The 18,043-nt window shown below is 34.9% G+C and overlaps 1 protein-coding gene across 2 annotated transcripts in view; it reads right to left on the reverse strand.

Moving 5' to 3' along the window:
• LOC132159763 (low-density lipoprotein receptor-related protein 1B-like) overlaps nucleotides 1-18,043 on the reverse strand; it is a 283,789-nt gene that overhangs the window by 62,940 nt on the left and 202,806 nt on the right. For both annotated transcript variants that reach the window (XM_059569364.1, XM_059569363.1), the window contains exons 57-66: nucleotides 17,243-17,328; nucleotides 14,978-15,100; nucleotides 10,969-11,150; nucleotides 10,656-10,855; nucleotides 10,392-10,580; nucleotides 10,146-10,294; nucleotides 9,906-9,999; nucleotides 7,301-7,417; nucleotides 7,088-7,207; nucleotides 3,931-4,050 (exon numbers count right to left, since the gene is read on the reverse strand). In XM_059569364.1, the coding sequence (XP_059425347.1) occupies nucleotides 3,931-4,050; nucleotides 7,088-7,207; nucleotides 7,301-7,417; nucleotides 9,906-9,999; nucleotides 10,146-10,294; nucleotides 10,392-10,580; nucleotides 10,656-10,855; nucleotides 10,969-11,150; nucleotides 14,978-15,100; nucleotides 17,243-17,328 (1,380 nt within the window). The remainder of the gene's footprint in view (nucleotides 1-3,930; nucleotides 4,051-7,087; nucleotides 7,208-7,300; nucleotides 7,418-9,905; nucleotides 10,000-10,145; nucleotides 10,295-10,391; nucleotides 10,581-10,655; nucleotides 10,856-10,968; nucleotides 11,151-14,977; nucleotides 15,101-17,242; nucleotides 17,329-18,043) is intronic.

The raw sequence follows: 18,043 nt of genomic DNA on the forward strand, positions 1-18,043 counted from the left end.
CACTATGTATCTATTTGGAGTGTAGAGACTGAACAGCATCGCTCACTGCAGGACAGATGGAGGCACCGGTGCATAACTTGCTCTTAAAATAGGCTACTCTGTCATTTTTGGTCATACAGATAAGAGTAATACATCTTTCATATCTGTAGCGACTATGTTTGTTTATGTGCACTAACAATATCAACAAATCATGCATTTATGAAATAATGAAACAGGATGCACTTTCTGCCGTCATGGTCTGTGAACTTGAGCATGAAACTGTGTATATATTTGCCTTTCAGATATTAATATATATATATATATATATATATATATATATATATATATATATATATATATAGAGATAGAGAGAGAGAGAGAGAAATGTCCACATTTATAATGAACCGATTCAAATGGAAAACAAATATTCTCAGATTGTGTAATCCGTATGAAGGTGCGTCACTGCTGCGGAGATGACGAGTCAGTGTCACTGAGTTCATCTTTTAAACGGAGAACAAAGAAAGCACTAATTGAAGTGAAGTGACATTCGGCCAAGTATGGTGACCCATACTCAGAATTTGTGCTCTGCATTTAACCCATCCGAAATGCACACACACAGAGCAGTGAACACACACACACACACTGTGAGCACACACCCGGAGCAGTGGGCAGCCATTTATGCTGCGGCGCCCGGGGAGCAGTTGGGGGTTCGGTGCCTTGCTCAAGGGCACCTAAGTCATGGTATTGAAGGTGGAGAGAGAACTGTACATGCACTCCCCCCACCCACAATTCCTGCCGGCCCGGGACTCGAACCCACAACCCTTCGATTGGGAGTCCGGTTCTCTAACCACCAGGCCACGACTTCCCTAATTGATCAAATTATCAAATGTAAATGCAGTCTCCTTACTGTTTTTCACTGACACATTACTTCTGGGGTGCGCTGTGGCAAGATTATGCATATGCTTGAGTGCTTATGGCTATAGGCAATTAAAGGCTCATTTACAATGATTTAAACAGTTTATTAATAAATGTGAGATTAGTCGAATAATGTTTAAAATGAACGACTATTAGTCGACCAGGAAAATCCTTACTGGAGGAATGCTATTATTATTATTATTATTATTATTATTATTATTATTATTATTATTATTATTATTATTATTATTATTATTATTATTATTATTATGACTCTCTTCTTTCAGACGAATCCAGTCAGAGTTATTTTAAAAATTACCCTGGCTATTCCAAGCTCTATCATTGCAGTCAGTGGGTGTTACAGTTGAACACTCCACAAGTCTTCATATAAAGCACGCGCATTTATAATAAAATGTGCCTCACATGGCTCCAGGGGGTTGAATAAAGGACTTCTGTAGTGAATGCATGTTTTTGGAAGTGAGAAAAAAAGTGTTTATTACATTGGAAATATGAATATTTTTCTTAACTAAATACAAGCTAATTTTCATTTTTGGGTGAACTAACCCTTTAAACATATAGTTCCATGACTTAAAAATGTCAGTATGTTTTGAAGAACACTACTGCGCTGGAAAACTTTCTGCAAAGTCCCAAACGATAAAATTATGTCAAACTTCATCTTACTTCCTTCTTGCAATGCACTACACTTCCCCAGTAATGAAAGCCAGTGGGTAAGTTGGTCCCTTAGAGGACAGTAACTGAGATTCAGTGCTGGACAGAAATGGACTATTTGAAAATGAAAACGATTTTTTGTTTTAATTTATAATCCTGTACGGATCGATATAAAGTAAAAAATTATTTACAAGACAATTTGTTACTGCGATGTCACCTAATGTACTTGACTGCCATTAAAGCTGCACAGAGAAACATTACCAGCAATAATGAGAGGACGTCCTTCAAAATGCTAAACGAGTCAACGACACTGACATAAAGGACACACAGAGGGAGTATTTTTGTTCAAGATATGAGGGTTTTAAAGTTTAAAGTCAACACTAAACAATCTTGAGCACATCAGCTGTATAATATAAAGTCAAATACAGAACACAAGCGAATGTTTTCACCACTCAAACATTGATCTTTATTATTAGACCACAGTCATCCCATCTGTGACCTTCACTAGATATTAATCTGTAGTACTCCCCCAAATGTACTGGAACTTCTGAGTAGTTTCTCAATACGATTTTCATAAGGAGACAAGTGAGATGAGTTGCTGTAAATGTTTGGAAATAATTTTGGCAAATTATACATTTGCATATAGAATATAAACCATAAAAGTATTTTTTATTGTTTTTAATATAATTGTTATATAGTTTCAAAATAAAGTATATGGTAATATATATAGTAAATAAATATGAATAATCAATAAATAATATTATATATATATATATATATATATATATATATATATATATAATATTATTTATTGTTTTTTGTTGTTTTATATATATATATATATATATAATTTATTGTTTTTTTAAATATATATATATATATATATATATATATATATATATATATATATATATATATATATATATATATATATACGTCACAAGGACGCGTATGCAGTCCTTGTGCGTTATGTATGTGGTGCAGAAGCAGCACGGACTCATACTCATTGTGCTTTCACACAAGACGCGTTTGCAGTCCGCTACTCGGTATGTGAACTATCGCTGCACTGTTGCAGACGCACCGCTCCTGGAACGCACTGACGGACCGCAACCGTGTAAACGCTGGAATCCGTTAACATGGGTGCGTAAAAAGATACGCAAAGCATACGCACTGCAGACGGAGTATGTGTGAAACAGGCGTAAGGTTGTTTGCACCTTGTGCAATGTGGAATTCGTTTACAGCTTTCTCAAGCAGTTTGTGATGCATTTTGGGATGAGCCCCTTTTCTAATGCACCACCTGGCTTGAGAAACCTGTTCTCAAAGACTTAACGTTACTTTTAGTCATTATTTTATTTGGCTAGCACACATATTCTGAATGCCTTCGGCAGAATTCAAATGAGCCATTTTAATCTAGATTAATCTAGATTAATTCCCAGATTACAGTGAGATTAATCTAGATTAATAAAATTTAATCTATGTCCACCACTAATATATATATATATATATATATATATATATATATATATATATATATATATATATATATATATATATATATATACAATATATGTATATAATAACCTTAAAATGTATCACAAATAAGTAAATACATTTGAAATAAGTTATTTTTTTTATTTATAGTTTGTAATAAAGTTGCAATATAATTCAAATGCATTTTTTTAAATGACTGATAGTCTTTTAGTTATTAAAAATACGAAATAATAATTATTAAATTATAGTATTATTATTATTATTTGTTTATACTTATTAAAGTATCAAATAATGAGCTCAACAACAGGCATTGCATAAAAATTGATGGTTAAATAAGTGAGAAGTCAATTAACAACTTTGAACAATAATCACTTCCTCTGGAATAGTTACATGTCCTCTACAAACCAAAGCAGCTGCTTTAATTGGCACATGAAACATTGCTGTGCTAAAACACAGAAAAAACTGAATCTGCATAATTATAGCACACTAAGTTGTCCATTTTGGGCCCAATGGAGAAGACTAATCGGTTAGCTGCTCATAAAGCAAAAACAATGCAACCTGACAACGCTCGCCCTGAGAAAACATTAGCGCTCGGGTGAGCGGTTTTCAGCAAAACGTCTCTTAGTGCGCTAGCACATCCACAAAACCCCAAGAACAGAGAAGGAACTCCAAGAAGTCGGTTATGAAAGCGAGCAGAAGCTATCTTTATTCATCTGCTTCAGTCTTCGGGGGCAAACAGTCGGTGCAAATTTAAAGCAAATGGAATGCTTTAGGAGTTTAGACCAGCTGAAATTTGTCACGCTGAATTTTAATGAGGATATTTATGGACGGTGATGACGAGCGTGAGGTAATGCATGGCGACGGTGAGCGACTCACCGCAGTTGGCCTCGTCCGAGCCGTCAGCACAGTCGGGGTCCTCGTCACACACCCACAGCTTGGAGATGCAGTGCATTGTGGTCTTGCATTGAAACTGGGACGGCGAGCAAGTGTTCTCAGCTGGAGATGTGGGGAGAAGGAGATCATGTGATCAAAACTTTGAGAAGTTCAGTTGACAAATTACAGAATAACTTTTTTGTTAAGTTTTAGATGCGATTTTAGAGCTACTTTACGGAATCCAACAGTTTGTTGAGGCTTTATTCTGCTGCGACACTTTTTTGAAAGAGTAGCACCGTAAAGAATCAGTAACAGACTGCAGAAAACTCTGCTTTTATCTTCTCACAAACCCCCAGAAATAAAGCCATGGATTGTGCATAATAACATGAATGTTGCTCCCAGCAGGCGATCTGAGGTCCGACAGTGATTGTCTTGCAGTTGATTGTATATAAGGAGGTGAATTACACACACAAGCACTGCTTTGATGACTGTAGCAGCAGCGCATTAAATGAGATGAATTAAGAGACATTTCCAAAAGGTTTTTTTTTTTTTTTTTAAGTATATTAAAATAGAAAACTATTATTTTAAGTTGTAATAATATTTCACAATATTAGAGCTTTTTCTGTATTTTTGATCAAATAAATGCAGTCTTGATGTGCAGAAGAAACTTCTTTCAAAAACATTAAAAATAGTAATGTTTCCAAATTTTGGTCTGTACTGTATATATATATATTAATATGTGTGTGTGTGTGTGTGTGTGTGTGTGTTTATATGCCATTAATGTAACTACAGTATAATTCAAGTGATAAAGTAATATATTGTATATTTTTTTGTTGGTAATTATTATAGATGCAATGTAAATTATTTTCTGTAGTGTGTGTAATTTAAACAGAAAAAAAATCTTCTAAACTGCAACAATATTTCACAATATATATTGTTTTTACTGTATTTTTGTTCCAATAGAGTAAATGCAGCTTTGGTTAACATTTTATATATATATATATATATATATATATATATATATATATATATATATATATATATATATATATATATATAGATATGATTCCAAATTTTGGGTGATAGTGGATATATTCATACATTAATTCAACAGAACTAACAAATATTGCTACAAGTGTGAATGCATCATATAATAATTGCTGTTAATAATGTTCGTCTGGCTGACTACGTCTTGTATTAATGTTTCAGAAAAATCCTGTCATATGCACACCAACTGACAGCCACCACTTATAAGCTACTACTAAATATTGTAGAAACGTAATTTTCTGTAAAGTTGCTTTGTAACGATTTGTATTGTAAAAAAAGCTATACAAATAAACTTGAATTGAATTGAATTGAATTGAATATGTATATATTATTTATTATGCAATTATTTTGAAGAATATTTATTTTCTACGGAGCCCCGCACATGACATGCATGAAAAAATAAATAAATTGTGCGCACAATTAACTAATTCGTTCCCTCAATGTACTAAAACGTGCACACGATTACTATTGCGTTCCTTTGATTTGCTAAATTGTGCACACAATTTATAAATCGAGTAAAAGAAATAGTAAATCGAGGAAACGCAATAGTAATCGTGTGAACGTTTTAGTACATTGAGAGAACGAACTAGTAAATCGTGCACACGATTTAGCCTAATATTTTTTCCTGCATGTCATGTGCGGGGCTCCGTAATTTTCAACTTAACTAAATATAAATGTAAGTAAATAATGTATACTGTAGTCTAATACATTACAAATATTACAATTTAATATTTATTAAAGTTTAAATAATGTGTGTCTTTTTAAGGGAGTGGGCTTTGTTCGAAATATGCTGAAAATGTCCAAAAAATAGTTTTGTAGTCTTTCTACTTAATATATCATACTGCTATGTTTCTTTTACTTTTGAATTTGAGGTTAAACTATGGTTAATATGACACATTTTGCTGGATAAATGTTTTAAGGTCCACCTGGATTCATTCCTCAACACTTTATACTTCCTCTAAGCATGATTAATTCATGATAAAACAAGTAAAACAAGACTGTACCCAGGTGGTCGGCGTAACCGCAACTTCTTTCCCCTCACATAGCTGATTTCTGACTGCTGTGTGCTAAGCTAAGTTAAGCCCAGACATTCCCGGTGGTGGAACGGCAATCCTGACCCACAGCGCTCTCCCTCCTTTTGGGGGGGGAGGGCTAAAGCCAGCCTCTAATGCTATGCTCCATATGTGATTATCCCTGTTAAACCCTCCCTCTGTTTGGCTAATCAGTGCCCAGGGCTGAGCTCAGCACTCCTGGATCCAAGACGCAGTCAGACCCCATCAAAAGCCTCTTAGAGTTCTGGGGACACTCTAGGCTCCGTCCCATGCAATGCTGTTAATGATATTCCTCGATTTTTACTTCTATCTTTCTGATTCTCTCTTGGAGAAGACAGACAGCTTCTCTTCTGTGCTCTCCCATAAGGGCGTACAGAACCGGGCGCCTTATCAAAGCTCATCCAGATACTCGACTCTGGGGAGGAGTGAGAAATTAGGCCCCCGCTGTGGCTTCAAATGGAGGATTCAGATCTGAGCGAGAGCATTAACTTCTGCCAGTCTCCTCCGTCTGTACCACCACCTAAAATAAGTCTTGCATTTGGACTAGGATTCAAATCCCTGTCGCACAAAGTAATGATTACTCCAGCCTGATTTCTGAAGGTGACACAAGATGGCTTTTTGCTTCCTGGTTAGCAAGTCTACCTCGCTTTCTTTTTTTTCATTTTACTCCTTTCTTCTCACTGTCGGTGCCCTAAATTCCCTTTGAGCAATTCCATCTGCAGCCGAGGAATGAGAAAACAAAACAAAACTTTGGGCAATGTTTACCAGGGTCCTCGCTTGGCAGTTTTCTCATCAGCCGATTCAAAGTTCTCAAACATTTTGTTTAATCTGTCTGAGTTTGACCTTCACGAGCCAGTAAACACATTCAGAAGCCATAAACAAGGAGATTTCATCTATTTCCGACCTCTCTCGCTCTCATTTTCTGGGAGTGTTTCCTTTCCTGAAGGGAAAACTAGCAAAGTAGGAACTTTTGCTGAAATTTTTTGAGGAAAGAAGAAAACTAATAGCGTTCACTGTCGTTGATGTTAAATGTGAGAGAGAGAAAAAAATGACTCTCTTACGGCAATCGGTTTCATCTTCACCGTCTCCGCAGTCATCTTGGCCATTACAGCGCAGGTTTATAGGGATGCACTTCTGCCGGTGAGTGCACTTAAACTGGCCAGACAAGCAGATATATGAGTCTGGAAGCAAATTAAAACAAGGATTTCATTGTATGATTCATCATACTGCATTATGCTTGGTCTCCATTTATCTATCCATCAATCTATAATTACCACAGTTGGCTTCATCAGAGTTGTCTCCGCAGTCGTTCTCACCATCACAGATGAAGGGAGGGAGGGCACACAAACCAGTTCCGCACTGGAACCTTCCGGGCTGGCATTTAAACTCAGCTGTAAACAAAAGAGAGAACAAATGAGTAAAGCAAGAACTAATGCAAGACAGAAAAATAAAGAGTAGACGGACAAGTATAAACATAAACAAAACACAAAAAAGTAGTAGTAAAACAAAAAACAAACAGAAGAAGAACAGACAAAACAAAAAGACAAATAGAATGACCAAAAAAAAGAGAGGAAATAAGCCAGAAAGAAAACAAATGAAAAACAGACTTAAACAAATTCACAGAAAAGGATAGAACAAAGAATGAATATATGAACAAGGAAATAACAAAATGAAAGAAAGACAGCCAAACGTATAATAGTGTACAAATAAGAAAGAAAGAAAGTCATATAAATAAAGAAAATATAAGACAGACAAAAAAGGTTGAAGAACAGAAAGACAAACAAAATGAGCAAACAAAAAAAATTGTCTAATAAAAAGCAAAGAACAAGAAATAAAACAAGGACAAAAAAAAGGTTCAAAGACAGACATTATGAATGAGCAAATGCAGAAAGAACTCTTGAATGAATGAGTGAACGAGTGAATGAACAAGTTAATAAACAAATGAAAGAGATTCTGAAAGATGGAAATATGTACAGGATGAACAAAGAGAATTAAAAATGAAAGGCAGCGATATATGTCTGAATGAACAAACAAACAAACAGAACAAAGTGATACAGAACAAGTCAATAAACAAGTAAATGAGCAAATTGTTCAACTAAATGAGCAGGCAATCAAAATAAAGACAGATAAAACAAAACAAATCACAGGCAGAAACCCAGACAAACATACTGTACAGAAAGTAAGGACACACCATAGAAAGGTGACTTTCTCATTTTTTTCCTCTAGAGTCTTTTGTTCTACCTTGATGTCTCTTTAGCATCTCAACGTGCAATAAACTTTCTTTGGAGATAACAAATACTTCACAAAACCTAATCCATTTCTGCAGCTCTTTGGAGTGAATTTGACTATTCATCTCTCAATCAAACAAGCACAAAATAAATGACAAATACAATGGCATATTCAATGAAGAAACAATTGAATATAACCTTGATGACAGACAAATCTTTATTCAAAAATAATCGCTCCAAGAACCAGCGAGGAAATTTACAGGAATAAATGGTCACAAAAAGATGTTTCTGTCCTCAACTCGTGAGACAAATGGCTCAAGTGCCTAAAGGATTTCTTTCTTTCAATTGAGATTAAAGATATCACAGTTGATTGTGGAGTCACTTTAAGAAATGCCTTTTCCTTACTATTCTTGAAGTTCACAAATACAAGGACGTGAATTAGTGGGAACATATCTCAACCTAGAGAGCCTTCTTTGTGTTTACTGTAAACAAAGACGCAAATCAGAAGTTATTCCAACAGAACTGGATGTTAGCATGTTGCTAAGTTAATAACACAACATTAAAGGGATAGCTCACTCATAAACGAAAAATCTGTCATTAATTACTCACGTTGTTCCAGACCCATAAAACCTTTGTTCTTCTTCAGATCACAAATTAAGATATTTTAAATTAAATCTGAGAGCTCTCTGACCCTGCATAGGCAGCAATGCATCTGAAATGTTCCCAGGGACAGAAACGTTGTAAGGACATCGATAAAAATAGTCCATGTGACATCAGTAGTTCAAATGTAATTTTACGAAGCTAAGAGAATACTTTTTATGAGCAAAGAAAACAAAAAATAATTTTATTCAATAATTCTTCTCCTCCAAATAACGTGTTCTGCCATTATCAAGAGTACCATGACACATGTGCATTGCATTTCTCTGAACGTAAACAAGGCTCAGCCCATGCGTGTTCTGCTTTAGGAGCATCACACGATACATTTTTTACATGTAGATGTACTCTTAATAATGGCGGAAGATGTGATTTGGAGGAGAAGAATCGTTGAATTAAGTTGTTATTTTTGTGTTCTTTGCGCAGTTGAACCATCGATTTCACATGGACTGTTTTGTCGATGTCCTTACTACGTTTATGAGCCTAGAAACATTTAAGTTGCTTTGCTGTCTATGAAGGGTCAGAAAGCTCTTGGATTTCATCAAAAAATATCATAATTTGTTCTCCAAAGATGAACGAAGATCTTACGGGTATGGAACGACATGAAGTGGAGTAAATAATGACAGAATTTTCATTTTGGGGGGAATTATACCCTTAACAAACTCTAAATATTTAACAAACTTTAATTAGGCCAGAAAGTGTTAAATACAATACATTTATAATTGCCACATCTTTCACTTTGTCTGCCATCTTGGAAACCTTTTTGCACTTGTTGAATTGCATTCTATTATGGATACATGCAATGCCTCCTTCGAATTTGGCCAAAAAACATATTGTAGAAGATAACTCGGACCAAAACTCATTAATGACCTCTTATAAAGCTCTTCAGAAGGCAGTTTGCTACATCTTGAGTCTTAAAGACACTATAAGGCATTACATCCACATTGTTCAATGGCTTAACCAGTTTGGCTGATTGACACCCTGTTTGGTTACTTACGGCAATCTGCCGGCTCATCGGATCCGTCTCCGCAGTCATCCACGGTGTCGCACTTCCACCAGAAGGGAATACACTCATCCGTACCACAACGGAACTACACACACAAAGAGAGACAACCTCTTGAACAACTATTTTTTGAGTAGCAGACTGAATATAATTGGTAGTTGAAAGCGGTGCCAAAAGTAGTTGAGCTATGGCGAAACCCTTATTCTGGCTCCTAAGGTAATTATAAAGTCACACCTGGCTGGCGGTGCAGTTAGACAGACAGGTTTTGTTGTCGTTTGCCAGGTAGAAGTGTGTAGGGCAAGCACACTTGTATCCCCCACCAGGGGAAAGAAGGCATAGGTGACTGCACCCTCCATTAGTTACCTGACACTGATGCTTTGGCACTGAGGACAAACAACAAACAATAAGAAACAAGCCCCAAACAACATGACTCTAGCAGAAAACAATTTAAACTGAAGACTGAGATTATTGCTGCAATACCATCAGGCTGTCGGAGTGGATGGTAGACTTTAATATCTCGAATGGTTTGCCAGGAGCTGAGGAGTTCTGTATGTTGGCCGCCAGAAGTCTTGTGCGAGCGACTGAGTGTTTTCGACTTCTGGTCGCTCCAGTAGATGAAGTCCTCAAAGATTGTGAGACTGGTTATGCCGCCTATGTCCTTGATTGGGACTGGAAATGGGGATTGAGAGATATTACTGAGGACAATTCGAAAAGAGACAACATTCGAGACAAGGCAAAACATACCTTTGTGTCTTTTTGTACCATCCATGTTCGAAAACAAGATATGGTTCTCGTCAGCCCAGTAGATCCTTTTGTTGATGTGATCAATGGCCAAGGCTGAGGGAGCATGTATTTCTGTATCGATTATGATACGTGGCTTGCTGCCGTCCATTCCCATCCTTCCAATTTGGGACTGCTCGCAGCAGTCTACCCAGAACACATATCTAAGGCACCATGGAAATAAATGGCTTTAAATGGTGCGCTGCTTCTCGAAAGTGTACTCAAAAGCAATGAAGTGTGGGATTGCGAACAGCAGTCAATAATAAGCATCATTTACCCCATGTGAATGTCGAGAGCAAGAGTGGTTGGATTCCTCAATCCAGTCCTTAGCAGTATGGTTGGGTAGAGTCCATTAGCTTTAGCCACCTCCAGGGTCTTTCTCTCACCATCACACCAGTACAAGTTCTTGCCGATCCAGTCCACAGCGAGAGCACTGGGGACCGAGGTTCTGTGAATCACCTGAGAAAACAGCAGTCAAGCACAGTTGGCTTCTTTTGGCTGGTTATTCACATGGATTTATCCACAGCCGGTACCGTAGGGAACAAATGCCTCCTAGCAGAAAAGTTCAGAATGATGAGGGTGAGATGCAGCTGTGCACTGTAGTTTACTGGTAAAGTCATAAAAAAATAAGTCTTTATTGTTTCTGCCAACAGTTATTTTCATGACAGGAATATAAATGCTAATGTTTACCAGTATAAAACAAAACAAACAGAAATGTGTTCATGTCAACCTAATCCTGCCTCTCACTTGCTAAGGTTGAGTTAGCATGGCAGTTAGCCAGCACATGAACAAACAACAGTATACATTGTATACAATGTCAGATACAATGGGGTTGGGGGAGGCTTTTTTTCCTTATCAAAACAAAATCGTTAATAATATAATAACCTCTAGATGTCGTTGTTAACTGGTAGCTTGTAGATCCACAAAAATTGTTTGTGTAGCAGTTAGTGAAACCAATTAAAAGGTTTTCACAGCAAAATGTCAAATTAAATCAACAGCTTGTAAACATAGGATGAACTTCCACCTTGAAGGGGCTTTGATTCTTTAAATTACATGGACAATTCAAGGATTTTATAAGCCTATAATAGCCTACGATTTGTTTCTTAGTGGTTTGAGCTAGTGGTTTGTATGTCCACAAAAATAGCTAGCATAGCATTTATCCAACAAATTAGCAAGATTTCACAGCAAAAAGCCAAACTACTACAACAACATTCACCAACTTGTAAATGTAGTATCAAATTAGAAGTAAAGGGGCTTTGTTTCCTCGAATAAAATTAAACTTTTAAGGTTATGATAATTTCTAGATAAGTCCACAGAAATGGTTTGCAGTTTTCACTGCAAAGTCAAAAGTTTTCAGTGCAGTCAAAGTCAAACTACACCACCACCACCAACAACAACATTTTATAACTTGTAAAAGTTGGACTTGTGTTAAAGGCTTTGGTTTCTTCAAATAAAATGAAAAATTCAAGACTATGATAAACTCTACTAAGACTATGATTTTTTTGTTTCTTAACTGATGGTTTACAGGTTCACAGCATAGCATTAGCAGGCTTTCCACAAAATCCAAACTACAACAACAGCATACATGAAGGGGCTTAGTTTCTTAAAATAAATTGAAAGATTTTTCCTTGTAGGTCTCAACTGGTTGCTTGCAAGTCCACAAAAATAATTAGCATAGCAGTCGGCAAATTAGCAAGGTTTCTACATAAAAAGAAATATAATTTCTATATGTGTAGTTCTTTTACCAACCTAAAAACTCTTGACTGCAAATGAAAAATTGGGGTCCTAAAGGCAATCCATTTGAGAACTGCTGAGCTAGACTTGTACATTATTGCTAATTATCAGCGGACTACATAACCCGCTCATTAAAGGCACTTCAAACCCAAAAACGGCAAGAAAAGTTCCCAATAGAAGTAGTTAAAAAAAAAGCACTTCACAACATTTCACTGCTCATACTGATCACAGAAACTGCTGTTTGGCATAAACAATACTTTTCCCAGCTGGCAGATAATTTTCATTCTTGGTTGCTGGTGCCCCCTGCTTAGTGCTTTAAAAGTAAGAGTAACATTCTGCAAGCTGACGAACATAAAAGATTAAACATTTTGTCTCAGACTGGGTCTTACCATAAGCGCTTATTAAAACTAGCCTAGCTGTGATGAATTTCAACATCTTAAATGATGCATAAATGGTGCATAATCACAGGGTGCAGGTACACCACAGGGTTAAAGTGCACAAAACATAAACCAGGTAAGCAAAACAACAACAACAAAACATGGCACACTCAATTACAAGCCAATTAAGTCAAAGTTCCATAAAGTATGCAAAAATAAGGGCACACATTTGGATTTTTGCTGAATGAGAGTGAGTGACCCAAAGTTTACTTGTATAGAGCATTTCCAGCATATTTCAAATATATTAGTTTAGGCTTGATGTTTATGATAAATGTTGTTTATAATGAACGTTATAATTTTAGTTTGTTTTATTATAATTATATTTTTCATTTCTGATCTGTTTTGAATACCGTTAAAATTATAGCTTTTTATTGTGAACGTATCTAAAATACGCTTAAATTTTTCATAATCTACGGAAATATTTATTTTTATTTGTAGGTATTTTACATATTTTTTTTATATAATAAAATTAACTTTTTTTATTACATTTTTCTTCTTTTTTTCTCCCAATAATGTAATTTCGACCCGGTGCAACTTATTTTACAAAAAAATTAAAATAAAATAAAAAATAATAATAATAATTCATCTTTGGCAGAAAGTACGTTTTTTGGGCAGTCAAAATAAGCTTATTTTTTTGCATTTCCAGATTGCTGGAATTTTCAAACAACATCACAGACATATTGCATTTATTATTTGTGACCCTGGACTACAACACCAGTCTTAAGTCGCTGGGGTATATTTTTAGCAATAGCCAAAAAAACATTGTATGGATCAAAAATCATTAGGATATTGAGTAAATATCATGTTCCATGAAGATATTTTGCAAATTTCCTACAGTTAATATATCAAAACTAAATTTTTAATTAGCAATATTTTTTGCTAAGAATTCATATGGACAACTTCAATGTAAATTTTCTCAGTATTTAGATTTTTTTGCACACTCAGATTTTCAAATAGTTGCATCTCGGCCAAATATAGTCCGATCCTAATAAACCATATAGCAATGGAAAGCTTATTTATTCAGCTTTCATATGATGTCTTACTCTTAATTTCGAAAAATTGACACTTAAGACTGGTTTTGTGGTCTAGGGTCATATTTGTAAGGTTTCAATGCCTGTGAATTTATGATAAACTCAACCTGAAACATTTCAAATCTCTCCAGACACCCAAGGGAAATGTCTCATTTACAGTCATTCAAAGTGATTACCAAGTGCATTTTTACATTGCATTGCGAAATTCTCTCACTCTCTAAAACGTTCATTCTATCTATTTGTCATATTTATTCATCTCCTTTCCATCAATGTCCTATGAAAACAATTAATAAAATTCAAAAATCTGTGTTGCTTAATTTTGGCTTTTCCTTTCCTGGTTATTTACATAACATTTAAGTTTAATTCAAATGAAAAGGAATTGTGATTTCATTGAAAAGATCTTGTGAATAATCCGATCAATTGAGAAAATGTGATAAATTGAAAATGTGATTCATTCTATTTATTTATCATCTTTCAATTGATGTCCTATAAAAAAGTCCCATTATCTTAGTGTGGCTTCATTTTGTGTTTAACTTTATCACTTCTTCGTTTCCTTTACAGACGCTCTACCTCTCCCTCTCTCTCTTTTTCTCTGTACTATAGCACACTATCATAAATCAGTTCAAGATCCAGAGTTCAATCAAGCTTAATGAGCCATTATGGCTCGGTATTAAACATAACGAGCTCTGGCGGCCCAGCAGGGCAAGGCTGGCACACTATGCCCGTTTTCCGCCCTAAGTAATATACACAAGGGCATTGATGGAGAGGAAGATGAAGACAGACAGCCTCAAACACACACAATACCCTGTCTATCATTATAACCCTGGCTCATTTCATACCAGTTATTCTTAGGAAAATATAGGCTTTTATTTATTTGTTGGAGTGATGTGAATATGTCTGCTTTTCCCCCATTGGAATCCATCAATTACACAATAAAAATCGCCCCTGTGCGGAGGTGAGATGAATCAAATTTACCCAGGGGCAGAGCGTATTTGCATACGTCAATCTATGCAATTCTGGGTGATTTCAAGAGTAATTCAACGTGAACACACAAACGCACACAGACACACACTCGCGGATGTACCTTAAGGTCACTTCCATTCAGGCGCATTCGGTTGATTCTGCGTCCGCTGGGCCTGCTAGTGTCAATCCAATAGATCAACTCCTTCCTGTAGTCAAAGTCTAGAGAGATGACATTACTGAGTCCCTGCAGAGAGAAAGACAAAGAGAGAGAGAGAGACAGGCAAAGCGGGAGATTGACAGATGAGATTTTAAAGTGGGTAAATTCTCTGTTTTCACTTTGACCTGAAGAATAACATTGAATTAGTGAGATCCATTAGACCATTAGTTTTAATACAAAGGTTTTTAAGGTATAAAATGTAATAATAATAATAATAATTATTATTATTGTTATTGTTATTATTATTATTATTATTGTTATTGTTATTGTTATTATTATTATTATTATTATTATTATTATTATTATTATTATTATTATTATTAACTGAAAGTAGCTTAAACAAAAATGTGTAATGTTGCTTTGGGGGGGAAAAGTTATTGAAGTACTAATTACTACAACTAAAAAAAAATATATATATATATATATATATATATATATATATATATATATATATATATATATATATATATATATATAAAAAAACATAAAATAAGGAAACTGTTTGAAAACTAATAAAATAAAATTACTACTTAATTTAAAAAAAAAATACAAAAAGTGAAAGGTAATTCTTAATATTAATAAATATGATCATAGTTTATACAGTATATCATACGAAATTAACTCTGAACATAACATATTATAATAAAAAACTAAAAACCATACCATTTATAACATATCATTTAAATTTTATTGTAGAAAACGTTTTGACGCTTCATGTATATTAGTAGTTAAAAAATCTAGTTTTTCTCTTTTCTCTCCACCAGTTTAAAAAAATAAAAAAGAAAAAAAGAATAAAAAAGTATTCAATTATTTCAACTTTAATAAGAAATTAATAATTAAAAAACACCTTATTATATAAAGTAAAGTAAAATTGTATTTGTTTTGAAGGTAATATTTTGTTAGATCTTGTTTAGGTTTTCAAAATCTATATAAGTTGGTGAAAACTTTTTTTTAATTTCTCACATAACATTATTGATAGTGGGCATATTTCCACAAGTAATTGTTGCAAGCCAGATTCGAACTTTGTTTGCTTACATGAGCATTTATCTGCTAGGCCACATCTTCAGCAGCTATCAATATTTAATAAAAAGTGAATCCTTTGATATTTTCAAACCATTTAATTTAAGCAAGCGGAAGCATTTTATGAAAGCATGAGTCACACAAATAATAATAAAAACCAGCATCAAACATCAGAACATGTCTTTTTATACTCCAAGCCAACTCATTTTAACATCTTCCCGCCGCTTTCTCGATACCTTTCTCATTTGCTTTGTTATTTTCCCTGCGTTTGGTTAGAAATAAGAGCAAGACATGTCTGACAGAAACTTCCCATCATGCAATGCTACGACCGTAGCCAATCACTTTCTCAGTAGGGGTCTTTTGCATTCCCCCGTCTCTTTCTGTCGTTTTGTCTGGTTCACTCAAACCCCCCGCCGCGTTCAGATCTAATTTGCTGGACCAGACCTTTTAAATCAAACTGATGGACTTCCTGACTTATGCATCAACCCAAGCGTGCGTTTTTAACTGCTCCTTCGATGGCAAGCCGTTCAATCTCTTCACACGAGGGCCATGAGAGACTTTCTCATCCAACAGTCCCTTCAGAGCCAAATCGGTCATGGTTCCTTTTGCACTGACAAGCAGTTTCCTACAGATTTAAAGACCATAACTGACGTTTTTATTAATGACGACTACTATAATGATATATTTACCGGCTAAGAATGATTAAATGAGCCATAACTTGTGCTTTTTCATCATAATTTTCCATACTAAGTGGAAAATACTTGTTATTCCAGTCACAATATGACCTTTTCCGTGTGCAAATATTCCCTGGCTTGGATATTCACGTCAATCAAGTGTCTACATCGCTGTTTCAGGCTCAAGTTGAGCTTGTGAGTTTCTATAAAGCATCACAGTTGGCTGTTGATGACGTGCTTTCCTCTGAGCTTTTGGATGTTGTGTCTGTGTTAAGCTCTGTATGCTGTGAGGATGTGTATTTTTATGAAATAAACAGGTAGGAAATTACAAGGCAATATGGAGGATACACACTAATGAGCTCGAGCTGAACAGGATGGCATCCGAGAGCACAAAAATTACAATAATGGGTATAAAAAGAGATTTTTAACAATTGAATATAAAATTGTACATTTTAGAGAGACTCGTCTATCATACCTGTTTCAGAAGTGTGTAGTTTGATCCATCCAGACTGATCTTTCGGATTTCATGATGGTCAGCTAGAATAAGAAAAGGCTCCTCTGCTAGAAAAAAAAAAAAATAGTGTTTTATTTCAACATTTTATGCAATGCATTAATATTTGATTGATATATTTTAAAATGTTTTTATTTTATATTTTATTTTAAAATGTTTATTTTATTCAGTGTGATGCATCAAATATTTCGATCATTTTATAATTTTGTATTTTACTTTATTTATTGCATACATTAATTCATACATTTTATATTTGTAATGTATTTAAAAAAATATTATTTCAGGCAAGATGAAACATTTCCCCCATAACATTTCTTCAGAAAAAATAAAATAAAACGTTTATTTAATCCTGTGTGACTAAGTGAATAACAAAGTACTTAGGGTTTTGTAATATTCAGTTATATGGATGTATTGGGATTCCAAATACTTTAAAAAGCCTTTAAATAAGTGTTTGTGTTGCTCTATGGATCATTCTGGCTGAGAAACGTGACTGCAACTTCAGTTTGATGACTTGAAATCGATTTTCTGTGAGCTGCAAACCCTTGAGCATCCACTTTCTGTCAAGTCTGGGACTTAACTTGTCAGTCATATGAAAACAGTGCTTTATTACTTGTGCGTGTGTGTGTGTGTGTGTGTAGGCACATGTCTTTGAAGGAGAGAATCGTGCAAAACAATACTGTCATGGTAAAGGGATGGTATCAGACACTACTCTGTTATACTGTAACTTATTTGAGATATATAGATAGATAGATAGAGAGAGAGAGA

Source organism: Carassius carassius, chromosome 16, assembly GCF_963082965.1.
Source record: "Carassius carassius chromosome 16, fCarCar2.1, whole genome shotgun sequence".
Classification (NCBI taxonomy): Eukaryota; Metazoa; Chordata; class Actinopteri; order Cypriniformes; family Cyprinidae; genus Carassius; species Carassius carassius.